The sequence below is a fragment of the Engystomops pustulosus genome, chromosome 10 (assembly GCF_040894005.1).
Source record: "Engystomops pustulosus chromosome 10, aEngPut4.maternal, whole genome shotgun sequence".
Taxonomy (NCBI): domain Eukaryota; kingdom Metazoa; phylum Chordata; class Amphibia; order Anura; family Leptodactylidae; genus Engystomops; species Engystomops pustulosus.
This window is the reverse complement of record NC_092420.1, coordinates 101,131,687-101,150,299: the sequence shown is the minus strand read 5'-3', so window position 1 is coordinate 101,150,299 and position 18,613 is coordinate 101,131,687. Positions and strand designations below refer to the sequence as shown.

General features: G+C 44.1%; 1 protein-coding gene across 2 annotated transcripts in view; it reads right to left on the bottom strand.

The window, feature by feature from the left end:
* TNNI3K (TNNI3 interacting kinase) overlaps positions 1-18,613 on the bottom strand; it is a 164,798-nt gene that overhangs the window by 107,638 nt on the left and 38,547 nt on the right. For both annotated transcript variants that reach the window (XM_072128309.1, XM_072128310.1), the window contains 3 exons: positions 2,240-2,338; positions 1,148-1,286; positions 531-675 (listed from right to left, as the gene is read on the bottom strand). In XM_072128309.1, coding sequence (XP_071984410.1) covers positions 531-675; positions 1,148-1,286; positions 2,240-2,338 — 383 coding nt within the window. The remainder of the gene's footprint in view (positions 1-530; positions 676-1,147; positions 1,287-2,239; positions 2,339-18,613) is intronic.

Genomic DNA, 18,613 nt, shown 5'->3' with positions numbered 1-18,613 from the left:
TTTGGTGGCTGTATATATTTAGATGGTATGGTTTGGTGGCTGTATATATTTAGATGGTATGGTCTGGGGGCTGTATATATTTAGATGGTATGGTCTGGGGGTCTGTATATATTTAGATGGTATGGTCTGGGGGCTGTATATATTTAGATGGTATGGTCTGGGGGTCTGTATATAATTAGATGGTATGGTCTGGGGGCTGTATATATTTATATATAAATATGGGCTGGTGGTCTGTATATATTTAGATGGTATGGTCTGGGGGTCTGTATATATTTAGATGGTATGGTCTGGGGGCTGTATATATTTAGATGGTATGGTCTGGGGGTCGGTATACAGGTGGTATAGTCTATAGGTCTGTATTTCTAGTTATTATCTAGTATTATTAGTCTACAGTGTTTGGTTAGGGGTCTGCTTAGGTAAGTGTGTCCTGCGCTTACGAGTGGTCCTGTATGGAGAGGGGTGGATTCTTCCTCTACAGTTGGTAGAGGCCTGTGTTTGGAGAACTTAGGTCCTGTATACAGAGTACTTACAGGTGTAGGGCCGTGTCCCCATATATATTCACCACATGGGGCTGCACGTCTGAGTTGTTTTGCAGAAGATATCGGACAACATCATGATGCCCAAAACGTGAGCAGAAATGTAGCGGAACATGATCCTCATTGTCCTGGGCGTTGACTATGAAATAATAAATTATTATTAAAGGGATTGGCCACTTTTCAATAAATCTCTTCCATCAGACATGTCTCTGCATGTATATGTATCTGTGACAGCTTCCGCCTCCCCCAGTTCTCCCCTTATACACAGCTTCCTCTCACTGCTCTAGGCCATCCTTATGGCGTCTCTTTCTTCTCACTGTCCATCCTCACTGACAGACACAGGAAGAGGGGAGGGGGAGGGAGCAGGATCAGTCATAACATTTCAGCAGAGCTCAGGCATGTAAACAAAGAAGCACGGAGAGTCTGCACACAGTACAAAAGTACATTCATGGAAACATTCATGGAATAGGCAAAAGCCCATTTAAGTTTCTATAAAAACTGGATGCCAATCTCTACAAATTAACCTCTCATGCACCACTGAACTACCCAGGACCCTTACATATTCGGGAGGATCTGTTTTTCCCCCCAAAAAAACTAAACAAATGATTTACCGTCAGCCTTGGTGCCTTCTTCCATCAGTAATTTTGCAATTGTAAGATATCCCTTGGCAGAGGCGAGGTGCAGGGGTCTGTCCCCAACCTCTCCGCTCATGTTAACATCTGCCCCGAATTTCAAGAGGAGACGAGTGACCTAACATAGATCAAGAAATGGCGGACATCTTCACTTATAGAGAACTTGTACAATTCATCACATTCTTCTATTCCAATGGATTGACGACGAGGAGCTCCATATGTCTGAATGGGAGCACCAGGTCACTGTACTATCTTTATTATTGCGACCACTACAGGAAACATTTGGTATTAAATGGTGGACACTGGAATCTAAAATCTAGAACAATGGGGGTCATTTACTAAGGGCCCGATTCACGTTTTCCCGACATGTTACCCGAATATTTCCGATTTGCGCCGATTTTCCCTGTATTGCCCCGGGATTTTGGCGCACACGATCGGATTGTGGCGCATCGGCGCTGGCATGCACGCGACGGAAATCGGGGGGCGTGGCTAAACGAAAACCCAACGGATTCAGAAAAACCGCCGCATTTAAAAAACAAAAAGTGTCGCAGAGCTTGCACTTACCTTCACCAGGAATAGGCCAGTGTACTTGAGTGCATTTCAGCGGACTTCAGCGCAGCAGTGCCACCTGGTGGACGTCGGAGGAACTACCTTAATGAATCCCGTCCGGACCTGAATCCAACGCAGAGAACGCGCTGGATGGCGAATGGACCGGGTAAGTAAATCTGCCCCATTTTGTTTGATGCATAACAGTATTGAGCACTATAATCTGTGTACTCTCAGGATACAACATAATCAACATAATTTAATCTCCCAGTGTTCTAGCTGTGTGCAGGGAAGCGCAGGATGTGGAGCTCTGTATCAGAATAAAATGATCTCTGACCACTAGAGGGAAGGGTGATAAATGTAGATTACTAAACACCACTTCCATCAAGTTATTTTTTACCCAGAATTCCCTTCTCAGCCTATACGTTTGTGTCTGGGATTGCATCACAATCTTGGGAACTCACATTAACAAACTCAGCTCTGCTACATCGCACATCGCATTCAATCCAAGCTCCAATATCTCACCTGCTCATGGCCGTTATACGCCGCAATGTGTAACGGGGTGAAGAACACCGCGTCCTGAACGTTAACGTACGCCCCGTGTTGTAATAGAATGTCCACAGCCTGAAGGAATAAAGATTTCATGGAAGTCAGGAGGAGGATAATAATAATTCCTTTATTTATATACAGATTAGGGACGAAATGTAAACATCGGATGCAGCGCCCCCCCCACGCACACAATATTTCTTTCATCGGGCCATGAACAAGAAAATAAAATTATCTGATGGGCGGCGATAAGATGAATATTTAATATATGGAGGGAGAATGGGGGGGGGGTGTAAAAGGGGAAATCCTTAAAGGCAAGGTACCACTGATTCTGATCTCAGGGGACTGATTGGTCTTCAGCACTTTACACTTCTTACTTTTCCCGACCATTATATCCCATAGAATCCCTGATCATCCAATGGTTGGATTCAGCCCAATATCAGAAAATCCCATTGACCGGATTCAATCACTTCCAGGAAGTTATAGGGAGATCCCAGCAGTGACCTCTACAGGAGAAATGTTGTACTGCATGAGTCCCAATCCAAGGAATAGGAAATAATAAATGACATGGATGGGGCAGGTCCTCCAAAAATAATAAAATAATAAGAATTACAATAATAATCTCTGAGAAGATGTATCTCTATATACCAGAGCCTGGACTCTGTGCATAGAGGCTTTGTCCTGTCTCTCTATGGCAGGTGGAGGGGGGAGGTTGTTGGTTCAAATCCCGGGCAAAGATGTATTTATTATGGAGATAATTATTAGTAAGAACAATTTGGGGTGTGGCCAGAGCCTGATTAGGGGTGTGACTTAGAGGGGATTGTTGGGAGGTCTGTACTTGGGCAGGTATATAATGGACCCAGCCTTAAAGGTGAATGTAACTACAAGACCTTAGAGCACAGCAGTGTGAGGAAGCACCTCAGTGCACTTGGAGCTACAATCCTGAAATATAACTTGATTTTCCACACTCAAGTTTTTACATTAATCATATACAAAAATTAGTTTGAGCAGCTCCCAAGGGATGATACTGCGCTCTGGAGGGTCCTAACACTGCTGTGCTCTTTCTGCACCAACAGGCGTCACAGCCCCTCTTCCTCTGTCCTGAGTGACCATAGTAGTTCTTACTTGTACAGAGCTAAGAACACAGCAGTGTGAGGATACACGGCTACTAACAACACACATATTGGGGCAGATTTACTTACCTGGTTCATTCGCGATCCAGCGGCACGTTCTCTGCGCTGGATTCGGGTCCGGCCGGGATTCACTAAGGCAGTTCCTCCGCCGTCCACCAGGTGGCGCTGCTGCGCTGAAAAGCATCGGAACGCACTGGAGTTCACCGAGCCGGGCTGAGTGAAGGTAAGTGCAATTTTCGCAACACATTTTTTTTTTTATAAATGCGGCGGTTTTTCCGAATCCGTCGGGTTTTCGTTCGGCCACGCCCCTTGATTTCCGTCGCGTGCATGGCGGCGCTGATGCGCCACAATCCGATCGCGTGCGCCAAAATCCCGGGGCAATTCAGGGGAAATCGGCGCAAATCGGAAATATTCGGGTAACACGTCGGGAAAACGTGAATCGGGCCCTTAGTAAATGACCCCCATTGGGGCAGATTTACTTACCCGGTCTCGATCCTGCGGCGTGTTGTCCGACAAGGATTCGGGTCTGCCGGGATTCACTAAGATCGTGCGCCCGATATCCAGCAGGTTTCGCTGCTGCGCCGAGGTCCGCCGGAGTTCACCTTCTTCTTCCCGGTGCATGTGAGTGCTTGATCTTGCGGCACAAATCGCTTTTTAATTTCTGCAGGTTTTCTGAATCAGTCAGGTTATCAGACGGCCACGCCCCGAATTTCTGTCGCGTGAAAGCCGGTGCAGATGCGCCAAAATCCGATCGCGTGCAGCAAAATCCCGGTGCAATTTGCCGCAAATCAGAAATATTCGGGAAACCCCGACGAAAGCGCGGCGTTCGGACCCTTAGTAAATGAGCCCCAATGAGTGTATTCTATCTACGGTCAACGCTGCCGACAGTTTCCCTTTAAGGGTTAAGTCATAAATATGGAAATATTCCGGCTTCCATACCATCCCGTTCCTTCTATTTTCCAGCCATATTATTCAAATCTGACATTTGTCCTGAAAATTGAAAACAAAACGGAGACGTTCGGATTCTCCGGGGATTTATGTGGAGTCCACAAGACATCAGCAAAACAATTGAGGTGGTGAAATATATTGAGGTCTAGCGAAGCCTTTAATGTGGAGGCAGTGACCCCGGAATTTGCCTTTAAATGAAGGTCGGTATCAATTTCTCCGGGTGGCGAAACATTCAGGGTCGGGGGTCGCAGTCGGGTCCTGTTTACTTCCACATGATTTAATACCAGAGCCGGAGACTGCGAGATGTGACAAGAACATGATGTGATCACAAATCAGAGGATTCTCTTCCCGATTCCTTAGGAAAAAAATCAATGACCTTTGACCCTGGTGCTGCACTCCGCGGTTTCAGGACAAAATACCAACAATTATCATTGCTTAGCGCCAATTAAACTTCAAAAACTTCCTTTATGAGCGGCCGGACTTCTCATTGATTTCTATACAATAAAAAAATAAAAGAAAAATACAAAAACTGTTTTTTTTTCAAAGCGTCTAAAGTCTGCGATGTCTCTTGTACAAACTGCTCTGCAAAGCGATGGATCGACTCGATTTATAATGAATGTAGTACCCAGCTCTTCCAGAGATTTGTGTTCTAATCTAATTTTAATTTCTGATGATGATTTTTGTATAGTGTTTTCTGTCCATGATCAGAGGACGGACATCCAACCCGAACTCATAGGGGGAGGAGATAAGCTGTGACATCATCTATTGTCAGTAGTGATGTAATGATGGGTCAGTGCTATCTATATAGAGGTCATTGTACAGGGAGGGGGAGGAGATAAGCTGTGACATCATCTATTGTCAGTAGTGATGTAATGATGGGTCAGTGTTATCTATATAGAGGTCATTGTACAGGAGGGGGAGGAGATAAGCTGTGACATCATCTATTGTCAGTAGTGATGTAATGATGGGTCAGTGTTATCTATATAGAGGTCAATGTACAGGGAGGGGGAGGAGATAAGCTGTGACATCATCTATTGTCAGTAGTGATGTAATGATGGGTCAGTGCTATCTATATAGAGGTCATTGTACAGGGAGGGGGAGGAGATAAGCTGTGACATCATCTATTGTCAGTAGTGATGTAATGATGGGTCAGTGTTATCTATATAGAGGTCATTGTACAGGAGGGGGAGGGGATAAGCTGTGACATCATCTATTGTCAGTAGTGATGTAATGATGGGTCAGTGTTATCTATATAGAGGTCAATGTACAGGGAGGGGGCGGAGATAAGCTGTGACATCATCTATTGTCAGTAGTGATGTAATGATGGGTCAGTGTTATCTATATAGAGGTCATTGTACAGGGAGGGGAGGAGATAAGCTGTGACATCATCTATTGTCAGTAGTGATGTAATAATGGGTCATTGTTATCTATATAGAGGTCATTGTACAGGGAGGGGAGGAGATAAGCTGTGACATCATCTATTGTCAGTAGTGATGTAATGATGGGTCAGTGTTATCTATATAGAGGTCATTGTACAGGGAGGGGGAGGAGATAAGCTGTGACATCATCTATTGTCAGTAGTGATGTAGTGATGGGTCAGTGTTATCTATATAGAGGTCATTGTACAGGGAGGGGGAGGAGATAAGCTGTGACATCATCTATTGTCAGTAATGATGTAATGATGGGTCAGTGTTATCTATATAGAGGTCATTGTAAAGGGAGGGGGAGGAGATACGCTGTGACATCATCTATTGTCAGTAGTGATGTAATGATGGGTCAGTGTTATCTATATAGAGGTCATTGTACAGGAAGGGGGGAGGGGATAAGCTGTGACATCATCTATTGTCAGTAGTGATGTAATGATGGGTCAGTGTTATCTATATAGAGGCCATTGTACAGGGAGGGGGTGGAGCTAAGCTGTGACATCATCTATTGTCAGTAGTGATGTAATGATGGGTCAGTGTTATCTATATAGAGGTCATTGTACAGGGAGGAGGAGGAGATAAGCTGTGACATCATCTATTGTCAGTAGTGATGTAATGATGGGTCAGTGTTATCTATATATAGAGGTCATTGTACTGGGAGGGGGAGGAGATAAGCTGTGACATCATCTATTGTTAGTAGTGATGTAATGATGGGTCAGTGTTATCTATATAGAGGTCATTGTACAGGGAGGAGGAGGGGATAAGCTGTGACATCATCTATTGTCAGTAGTGATGTAATGATGGGTCAGTGTTATCTATATAGAGGTCATTGTACAGGGAGGAGGAGGAGATAAGCTGTGACATCATCTATTGTCAGTAGTGATGTAATGTTGGGTCAGTGTTATCTATATAGAGGTCATTGTACAGGGAGGAGGAGATAAGCTGTGACATCATCTATTGTCAGTAGTGATGTAATGATGGGTCAGTGTTATCTATATAGAGGTCATTGTACAGGGAGGGGGAGGAGATAAGCTGTGACATCATCTATTGTCAGTAGTGATGTAATGATGGGTCAGTGTTATCTATATAGAGGTCATTGTACAGGAGGGGGAGGAGATAAGCTGTGACATCATCTATTGTCAGTAGTGATGTAATGATGGGTCAGTGTTATCTATATAGAGGTCATTGTACAGGGAGGGGGGAGGGGATAAGCTGTGACATCATCTATTGTCAGTAGTCATGTAATGATGGGTCAGTGTTATCTATATAGAGGTCATTGTACAGGGAGGGGGGAGGGGATAAGCTGTGACATCATCTATTGTCAGTAGTGATGTAATGATGGGTCAGTGTTATCTATATAGAGGTCATTGTACAGGGAGAGGGGAGGAGATAAGCTGTGACATCATCTATTGTCAGTAGTGATGTAATGATGGGTCAGTGTTATCTATATAGAGGTCATTGTACAGGGAGGGGGGAGGAGATAAGCTGTGACATCATCTATTGTCAGTAGTGATGTAATGATGGGTCAGTGTTATCTATATAGAGGTCATTGTACAGGAGGGGGAGGAGATAAGCTGTGACATCATCTATTGTCAGTAGTGATGTAATGATGGGTCAGTGTTATCTATATAGAGGTCATTGTACAGGGAGGGGGGAGGGGATAAGCTGTGACATCATCTATTGTCAGTAGTGATGTAGTGATGGGTCAGTGTTATCTATATAGAGGTCATTGTACAGGAGGGGGAGGAGATAAGCTGTGACATCATCTATTGTCAGTAGTGATGTAATGATGGGTCAGTGTTATCTATATAGAGGTCATTGTACAGGGAGGGGGGAGGAGATAAGCTGTGACATCATCTATTGTCAGTAGTGATGTAATGATGGGTCAGTGTTATCTATATAGAGGTCATTGTACAGGAGGGGGAGGAGATAAGCTGTGACATCATCTATTGTCAGTAGTGATGTAATGATGGGTCAGTGTTATCTATATAGAGGTCATTGTACAGGGAGGGGGGAGGGGATAAGCTGTGACATCATCTATTGTCAGTAGTCATGTAATGATGGGTCAGTGTTATCTATATAGAGGTCATTGTACAGGGAGGGGGGAGGGGATAAGCTGTGACATCATCTATTGTCAGTAGTGATGTAATGATGGGTCAGTGTTATCTATATAGAGGTCATTGTACAGGGAGAGGGGAGGAGATAAGCTGTGACATCATCTATTGTCAGTAGTGATGTAATGATGGGTCAGTGTTATCTATATAGAGGTCATTGTACAGGGAGGGGGGAGGAGATAAGCTGTGACATCATCTATTGTCAGTAGTGATGTAATGATGGGTCAGTGTTATCTATATAGAGGTCATTGTACAGGAGGGGGAGGAGATAAGCTGTGACATCATCTATTGTCAGTAGTGATGTAATGATGGGTCAGTGTTATCTATATAGAGGTCATTGTACAGGGGGGGAGGAGATAAGCTGTGACATCATCTATTGTCAGTAGTGATGTAGTGATGGGTCAGTGTTATCTATATAGAGGGCATTGTACAGGGAGGGGGAGGAGATAAGCTGTGACATCATCTATTGTCAGTAGTGATGTAATGATGGGTCAGTGTTATCTATATAGAGGACATTGTACAGGGAGGGGGAGGAGATAAGATGTGACATCATCTATTGTCAGTAGTGATGTAATGATGGGTCAGTGTTATCTATATAGAGGTCATTGTACAGGGAGAGGGGAGGAGATAAGCTGTGACATCATCTATTGTCAGTAGTGATGTAATGATGGGTCAGTGTTATCTATATAGAGGTCATTGTACAGGGAGGGGGGAAGGAATAAGCTGTGACATCATCTATTGTCAGTAGTGATGTAATGATGGGTCAGTGTTATCTATATAGAGGTCATTGTACAGGGAGGGGGAGGAGATAAGCTGTGACATCATCTATTGTCAGTAGTGATGTAATGATGGGTCAGTGTTATCTATATAGAGGTCATTGTACAGGAGGAGGAGATAAGCTGTGACATCATCTATTGTCAGTAGTGATGTAATGAGGGGTCAGTGTTATCTATATAGAGGTCATTGTACAGGGAGGGGGGAGGAGATAAGCTGTGACATCATCTATTGTCAGTAGTGATGTAATGATGGGTCAGTGTTATCTATATAGAGGTCATTGTACAGGGAGGGGGAGGAGATAAGCTGTGACATCATCTAGTGTCAGTAGTGATGTAATGATGGGTCAGTGTTATCTATATAAAGGTCATTGTACAGGGAGGAGGAGGGGATAAGCTGTGACATCATCTATTGTCAGTAGTGATGTAATGATGGGTCAGTGTTATCTATATAGAGGTCATTGTACAGGGAGGGGGAGGAGATAAGCTGTGACATCATCTAGTGTCAGTAGTGATGTAATGATGGGTCAGTGTTATCTATATAGAGGTCATTGTACAGGGAGGGGGAGGAGATAAGCTGTGACATCATCTAGTGTCAGTAGTGATGTAATGATGGGTCAGTGTTATCTATATAGAGGTCATTGTACAGGGAGGAGGAGGGGATAAGCTGTGACATCATCTATTGTCAGTAGTGATGTAATGATGGGTCAGTGTTATCTATATAGAGGTTATTGTACAGGGAGGGGGAGGAGATAAGCTGTGACATCATCTATTGTCAGTAGTGATGTAATGATGGGTCAGTGTTATCTATATAGAGGTCATTGTACAGGGAGGAGGAGGGGATAAGCTGTGACATCATCTATTGTCAGTAGTGATGTAATGATGGGTCAGTGTTATCTATATAGAGGTCATTGTACAGGGAGGGGGAGGAGATAAGCTGTGACATCATCTATTGTCAGCAGTGATGTAATGATGGGTCAGTGTTATCTATATAGAGGTCATTGTACAGGGAGGGGGAGGAGATAAGCTGTGACATCATCTATTGTCAGTAGTGATGTAATGATGGGTCATTGTTATCTATATAGAGGTCATTGTACAGGAGGGGGAGGGGATAAGCTGTGACATCATCTATTGTCAGTAGTGATGTAATGATGGGTCAGTGTTATCTATATAGAGGTCATTGTACAGGGAGGAGGAGGAGATAAGCTGTGACATCATCTATTGTCAGTAGTGATGTAATGATGGATCAGTGTTATCTATATAGAGGTCATTGTACAGGGAGGAGGAGGAGATAAGCTGTGACATCATCTATTGTCAGTAGTGATGTAGTGATGGGTCAGTGTTATCTATATAGAGGGCATTGTACAGGGAGGGGGAGGAGATAAGCTGTGACATCATCTATTGTCAGTAGTGATGTAATGATGGGTCATTGTTATCTATATAGAGGTCATTGTACAGGAGGGGGAGGGGATAAGCTGTGACATCATCTATTGTCAGTAGTGATGTAATGATGGGTCATTGTTATCTATATAAAGGTCATTGTACAGGGAGGGGAGGGGATAAGCTGTGACATCATCTATTGTCAGCAGTGATGTAATGATGGGTCATTGTTATCTATATAGAGGTCATTGTACAGGAGGGGGAGGGGATAAGCTGTGACATCATCTATTGTCAGTAGTGATGTAATGATGGGTCATTGTTATCTATATAGAGGTCATTGTACAGGAGGGGGAGGGGATAAGCTGTGACATCATCTATTGTCAGTAGTGATGTAATGATGGGTCATTGTTATCTATATAAAGGTCATTGTACAGGAGGGGGAGGAGATAAGCTGTGACATCATCTATTGTCAGTAGTGATGTAGTGATGGGTCAGTGTTATCTATATAGAGGGCATTGTACAGGGAGGGGGAGGAGATAAGCTGTGACATCATCTATTGTCAGTAGTGATGTAATGTTGGGTCAGTGTTATCTATATAGAGGTCATTGTACAGGGAGGAGGAGATAAGCTGTGACATCATCTATTGTCAGTAGTGATGTAATGATGGGTCAGTGTTATCTATATAGAGGTCATTGTACAGGGAGGGGGAGGAGATAAGCTGTGACATCATCTATTGTCAGTAGTGATGTAATGATGGGTCAGTGTTATCTATATAGAGGTCATTGTACAGGAGGGGGAGGAGATAAGCTGTGACATCATCTATTGTCAGTAGTGATGTAATGATGGGTCAGTGTTATCTATATAGAGGTCATTGTACAGGGAGGGGGGAGGGGATAAGCTGTGACATCATCTATTGTCAGTAGTCATGTAATGATGGGTCAGTGTTATCTATATAGAGGTCATTGTACAGGGAGGGGGGAGGGGATAAGCTGTGACATCATCTATTGTCAGTAGTGATGTAATGATGGGTCAGTGTTATCTATATAGAGGTCATTGTACAGGGAGAGGGGAGGAGATAAGCTGTGACATCATCTATTGTCAGTAGTGATGTAATGATGGGTCAGTGTTATCTATATAGAGGTCATTGTACAGGGAGGGGGGAGGAGATAAGCTGTGACATCATCTATTGTCAGTAGTGATGTAATGATGGGTCAGTGTTATCTATATAGAGGTCATTGTACAGGAGGGGGAGGAGATAAGCTGTGACATCATCTATTGTCAGTAGTGATGTAATGATGGGTCAGTGTTATCTATATAGAGGTCATTGTACAGGGAGGGGGGAGGGGATAAGCTGTGACATCATCTATTGTCAGTAGTGATGTAGTGATGGGTCAGTGTTATCTATATAGAGGTCATTGTACAGGAGGGGGAGGAGATAAGCTGTGACATCATCTATTGTCAGTAGTGATGTAATGATGGGTCAGTGTTATCTATATAGAGGTCATTGTACAGGGAGGGGGGAGGAGATAAGCTGTGACATCATCTATTGTCAGTAGTGATGTAATGATGGGTCAGTGTTATCTATATAGAGGTCATTGTACAGGAGGGGGAGGAGATAAGCTGTGACATCATCTATTGTCAGTAGTGATGTAATGATGGGTCAGTGTTATCTATATAGAGGTCATTGTACAGGGAGGGGGGAGGGGATAAGCTGTGACATCATCTATTGTCAGTAGTCATGTAATGATGGGTCAGTGTTATCTATATAGAGGTCATTGTACAGGGAGGGGGGAGGGGATAAGCTGTGACATCATCTATTGTCAGTAGTGATGTAATGATGGGTCAGTGTTATCTATATAGAGGTCATTGTACAGGGAGAGGGGAGGAGATAAGCTGTGACATCATCTATTGTCAGTAGTGATGTAATGATGGGTCAGTGTTATCTATATAGAGGTCATTGTACAGGGAGGGGGGAGGAGATAAGCTGTGACATCATCTATTGTCAGTAGTGATGTAATGATGGGTCAGTGTTATCTATATAGAGGTCATTGTACAGGAGGGGGAGGAGATAAGCTGTGACATCATCTATTGTCAGTAGTGATGTAATGATGGGTCAGTGTTATCTATATAGAGGTCATTGTACAGGGGGGGAGGAGATAAGCTGTGACATCATCTATTGTCAGTAGTGATGTAGTGATGGGTCAGTGTTATCTATATAGAGGGCATTGTACAGGGAGGGGGAGGAGATAAGCTGTGACATCATCTATTGTCAGTAGTGATGTAATGATGGGTCAGTGTTATCTATATAGAGGACATTGTACAGGGAGGGGGAGGAGATAAGATGTGACATCATCTATTGTCAGTAGTGATGTAATGATGGGTCAGTGTTATCTATATAGAGGTCATTGTACAGGGAGAGGGGAGGAGATAAGCTGTGACATCATCTATTGTCAGTAGTGATGTAATGATGGGTCAGTGTTATCTATATAGAGGTCATTGTACAGGGAGGGGGGAAGGAATAAGCTGTGACATCATCTATTGTCAGTAGTGATGTAATGATGGGTCAGTGTTATCTATATAGAGGTCATTGTACAGGGAGGGGGAGGAGATAAGCTGTGACATCATCTATTGTCAGTAGTGATGTAATGATGGGTCAGTGTTATCTATATAGAGGTCATTGTACAGGAGGAGGAGATAAGCTGTGACATCATCTATTGTCAGTAGTGATGTAATGAGGGGTCAGTGTTATCTATATAGAGGTCATTGTACAGGGAGGGGGGAGGAGATAAGCTGTGACATCATCTATTGTCAGTAGTGATGTAATGATGGGTCAGTGTTATCTATATAGAGGTCATTGTACAGGGAGGGGGAGGAGATAAGCTGTGACATCATCTAGTGTCAGTAGTGATGTAATGATGGGTCAGTGTTATCTATATAAAGGTCATTGTACAGGGAGGAGGAGGGGATAAGCTGTGACATCATCTATTGTCAGTAGTGATGTAATGATGGGTCAGTGTTATCTATATAGAGGTCATTGTACAGGGAGGGGGAGGAGATAAGCTGTGACATCATCTAGTGTCAGTAGTGATGTAATGATGGGTCAGTGTTATCTATATAGAGGTCATTGTACAGGGAGGGGGAGGAGATAAGCTGTGACATCATCTAGTGTCAGTAGTGATGTAATGATGGGTCAGTGTTATCTATATAGAGGTCATTGTACAGGGAGGAGGAGGGGATAAGCTGTGACATCATCTATTGTCAGTAGTGATGTAATGATGGGTCAGTGTTATCTATATAGAGGTTATTGTACAGGGAGGGGGAGGAGATAAGCTGTGACATCATCTATTGTCAGTAGTGATGTAATGATGGGTCAGTGTTATCTATATAGAGGTCATTGTACAGGGAGGAGGAGGGGATAAGCTGTGACATCATCTATTGTCAGTAGTGATGTAATGATGGGTCAGTGTTATCTATATAGAGGTCATTGTACAGGGAGGGGGAGGAGATAAGCTGTGACATCATCTATTGTCAGCAGTGATGTAATGATGGGTCAGTGTTATCTATATAGAGGTCATTGTACAGGGAGGGGGAGGAGATAAGCTGTGACATCATCTATTGTCAGTAGTGATGTAATGATGGGTCATTGTTATCTATATAGAGGTCATTGTACAGGAGGGGGAGGGGATAAGCTGTGACATCATCTATTGTCAGTAGTGATGTAATGATGGGTCAGTGTTATCTATATAGAGGTCATTGTACAGGGAGGAGGAGGAGATAAGCTGTGACATCATCTATTGTCAGTAGTGATGTAATGATGGATCAGTGTTATCTATATAGAGGTCATTGTACAGGGAGGAGGAGGAGATAAGCTGTGACATCATCTATTGTCAGTAGTGATGTAGTGATGGGTCAGTGTTATCTATATAGAGGGCATTGTACAGGGAGGGGGAGGAGATAAGCTGTGACATCATCTATTGTCAGTAGTGATGTAATGATGGGTCATTGTTATCTATATAGAGGTCATTGTACAGGAGGGGGAGGGGATAAGCTGTGACATCATCTATTGTCAGTAGTGATGTAATGATGGGTCATTGTTATCTATATAAAGGTCATTGTACAGGGAGGGGAGGGGATAAGCTGTGACATCATCTATTGTCAGCAGTGATGTAATGATGGGTCATTGTTATCTATATAGAGGTCATTGTACAGGAGGGGGAGGGGATAAGCTGTGACATCATCTATTGTCAGTAGTGATGTAATGATGGGTCATTGTTATCTATATAGAGGTCATTGTACAGGAGGGGGAGGGGATAAGCTGTGACATCATCTATTGTCAGTAGTGATGTAATGATGGGTCATTGTTATCTATATAAAGGTCATTGTACAGGAGGGGGAGGAGATAAGCTGTGACATCATCTATTGTCAGTAGTGATGTAGTGATGGGTCAGTGTTATCTATATAGAGGGCATTGTACAGGGAGGGGGAGGAGATAAGCTGTGACATCATCTATTGTCAGTAGTGATGTAATGATGGATCAGTGTTATCTATATAGAGGTCATTGTACAGGAGGGGGAGGAGATAAGCTGTGACATCATCTATTGTCAGTAGTGATGTAATGATGGGTCATTGTTATCTATATAAAGGTCATTGTACAGGAGGGGGAGGAGATAAGCTGTGACATCATCTATTGTCAGTAGTGATGTAGTGATGGGTCAGTGTTATCTATATAGAGGGCATTGTACAGGGAGGGGGAGGAGATAAGCTGTGACATCATCTATTGTCAGTAGTGATGTAATGATGGGTCATTGTTATCTATATAAAGGTCATTGTACAGGAGGGGGAGGAGATAAGCTGTGACATCATCTATTGTCAGTAGTGATGTAGTGATGGGTCAGTGTTATCTATATAGAGGGCATTGTACAGGGAGGGGGAGGAGATAAGCTGTGACATCATCTATTGTCAGTAGTGATGTAATGATGGATCAGTGTTATCTATATAGAGGTCATTGTACAGGAGGGGGAGGAGATAAGCTGTGACATCATCTATTGTCAGTAGTGATGTAATGATGGGTCAGTGTTATCTATATAGAGGTCATTGTACAGGGAGGGGGAGGAGATAAGCTGTGACATCATCTATTGTCAGTAGTGATGTAATGATGGGTCAGTGTTATCTATATAGAGGTCATTGTACAGGGAGGGGGAGGAGATAAGCTGTGACATCATCTATTGTCAGTAGTGATGTAATGATGGGTCAGTGTTATCTATATAGAGGTCATTGTACAGGGAGGGGGAGGAGATAAGCTGTGACATCATCTATTGTCAGTAGTGATGTAATGATGGGTCAGTGTTATCTATATAGAGGTCATTGTACAGGGAGGGGGAGGAGATAAGCTGTGACATCATCTATTGTCAGTAGTGATGTAATGATGGGTCATTGTTATCTATATAGAGGTCATTGTACAGGAGGGGGAGGGGATAAGCTGTGACATCATCTATTGTCAGTAGTGATGTAATGATGGGTCAGTGTTATCTATATAGAGGTCATTGTACAGGGAGGAGGAGGAGATAAGCTGTGACATCATCTATTGTCAGTAGTGATGTAATGATGGATCAGTGTTATCTATATAGAGGTCATTGTACAGGGAGGAGGAGGAGATAAGCTGTGACATCATCTATTGTCAGTAGTGATGTAGTGATGGGTCAGTGTTATCTATATAGAGGGCATTGTACAGGGAGGGGGAGGAGATAAGCTGTGACATCATCTATTGTCAGTAGTGATGTAATGATGGGTCATTGTTATCTATATAGAGGTCATTGTACAGGAGGGGGAGGGGATAAGCTGTGACATCATCTATTGTCAGTAGTGATGTAATGATGGGTCATTGTTATCTATATAAAGGTCATTGTACAGGGAGGGGAGGGGATAAGCTGTGACATCATCTATTGTCAGCAGTGATGTAATGATGGGTCATTGTTATCTATATAGAGGTCATTGTACAGGAGGGGGAGGGGATAAGCTGTGACATCATCTATTGTCAGTAGTGATGTAATGATGGGTCATTGTTATCTATATAGAGGTCATTGTACAGGAGGGGGAGGGGATAAGCTGTGACATCATCTATTGTCAGTAGTGATGTAATGATGGGTCATTGTTATCTATATAAAGGTCATTGTACAGGAGGGGGAGGAGATAAGCTGTGACATCATCTATTGTCAGTAGTGATGTAGTGATGGGTCAGTGTTATCTATATAGAGGGCATTGTACAGGGAGGGGGAGGAGATAAGCTGTGACATCATCTATTGTCAGTAGTGATGTAATGATGGATCAGTGTTATCTATATAGAGGTCATTGTACAGGAGGGGGAGGAGATAAGCTGTGACATCATCTATTGTCAGTAGTGATGTAATGATGGGTCATTGTTATCTATATAAAGGTCATTGTACAGGAGGGGGAGGAGATAAGCTGTGACATCATCTATTGTCAGTAGTGATGTAGTGATGGGTCAGTGTTATCTATATAGAGGGCATTGTACAGGGAGGGGGAGGAGATAAGCTGTGACATCATCTATTGTCAGTAGTGATGTAATGATGGGTCATTGTTATCTATATAAAGGTCATTGTACAGGAGGGGGAGGAGATAAGCTGTGACATCATCTATTGTCAGTAGTGATGTAGTGATGGGTCAGTGTTATCTATATAGAGGGCATTGTACAGGGAGGGGGAGGAGATAAGCTGTGACATCATCTATTGTCAGTAGTGATGTAATGATGGATCAGTGTTATCTATATAGAGGTCATTGTACAGGAGGGGGAGGAGATAAGCTGTGACATCATCTATTGTCAGTAGTGATGTAATGATGGGTCAGTGTTATCTATATAGAGGTCATTGTACAGGGAGGGGGAGGAGATAAGCTGTGACATCATCTATTGTCAGTAGTGATGTAATGATGGGTCAGTGTTATCTATATAGAGGTCATTGTACAGGGAGGGGGAGGAGATAAGCTGTGACATCATCTATTGTCAGTAGTGATGTAATGATGGGTCAGTGTTATCTATATAGAGGTCATTGTACAGGGAGGGGGAGGAGATAAGCTGTGACATCATCTATTGTCAGTAGTGATGTAATGATAGGAAGGAATGACTTTCTGAATAAGGGTTGTAGTATTTTTGGAAGACCTAAACATTAAAAAAACAACATATTATTTACCGTATATACTCGTGTATAAGCCGAGTTTTTCAGCACAAAAAATGTGCTGAAAAACGTCCCCTCGGCTTATACACGAGTCAATACTGACTAAAATTGACTAAAAAAATAATAAACTTATATACTCACCCTCCGGTGGCCCCGATGCGCAGCGCTGCTCCCCCGATGTCATCGCGGCTCCTCTTCTGGCTTCCCGGCTGTTCTTCTTCCTTCAGCGTGCTGGGCGCCGCCATGCTCTTCTCGCGGGCGGCGCCTAGTATGATGTCAGCAGCGGCGCGTCATACTAGGCGCCGCCCGCGAGAAGGACAAGACGGCGCACAGCAAGCTGAAGGAAGAAGAACAGCCGGGAAGCCAGAAGAGGAGCCGTGATGACATCGGGGGAGCAGCGCTGCGCATCGGGACGCACGGTGAGTATATAACTTTATTTTTTTATTCTGCTGGGGGCTGTGCTGTATACTACTGGGGGCCGGCTGGGCTGTATACTACTGGGGGCAGGCTGTGCTGTATACTACTGGGGGCAGGCTGTGCTGTATACTACTGGGGGCTGGCTGTGCTGTATACTACTGGGGGCAGGCTGTGCTGTATACTACTGGGGGCTGGCTGTGCTGTATACTACTGGGGGCTGGCTGGGCTGTATACTACTGGGGGCAGGCTGTGCTGTATACTACTGGGGGCTGGCTGTGCTGTATACTACTGGGGGCTGGCTGTGCTGTATACTACTGGGGGCTGGCTGTGCTGTATACTACTGGGGGCTGGCTGTGCTGTATACTACTGGGGGCTGGCTGGGCTGTATACTACTGGGGGCTGGCTGGGCTGTATACTACTGGGGGCACGGCTGTGCTGTATACTACTGGGGGCAGGCTGTGCTGTATACTACTGGGGGCTGGCTGTGCTGTATACTACTGGGGGCTGGCTGGGCTGTATACTACTGGGGGCACGGCTGTGCTGTATACTACTGGGGGCAGGCTGTGCTGTATACTACTGGGGGCAGGCTGTGCTGTATACTACTGGGGGCTGTGCTGTATACTACTGGGGGCAGGCTGTGCTGTATACTACTGGGGGCAGGCTGTGCTGTATACTACTGGGGGCTGTGCTGTATACTACTGGGGGCTGTGCTGTATACTACTGGGGGCAGGCTGTGCTGTATACTACTGGGGGCAGGCTGTGCTGTATACTACTGGGGGCAGGCTGTGCTGTATACTACTGGGGGCACGGCTGTGCTGTATACTACTGGGGGCAGGCTGTGCTGTATACTACTGGGGGCACGGCTGTGCTGTATACTACTGGGGGCACGGCTGTGCTGTATACTACTGGGGGCAGGCTGTGCTGTATACTACTGGGGGCACGGCTGTGCTGTATACTACTGGGGGCACGGCTGT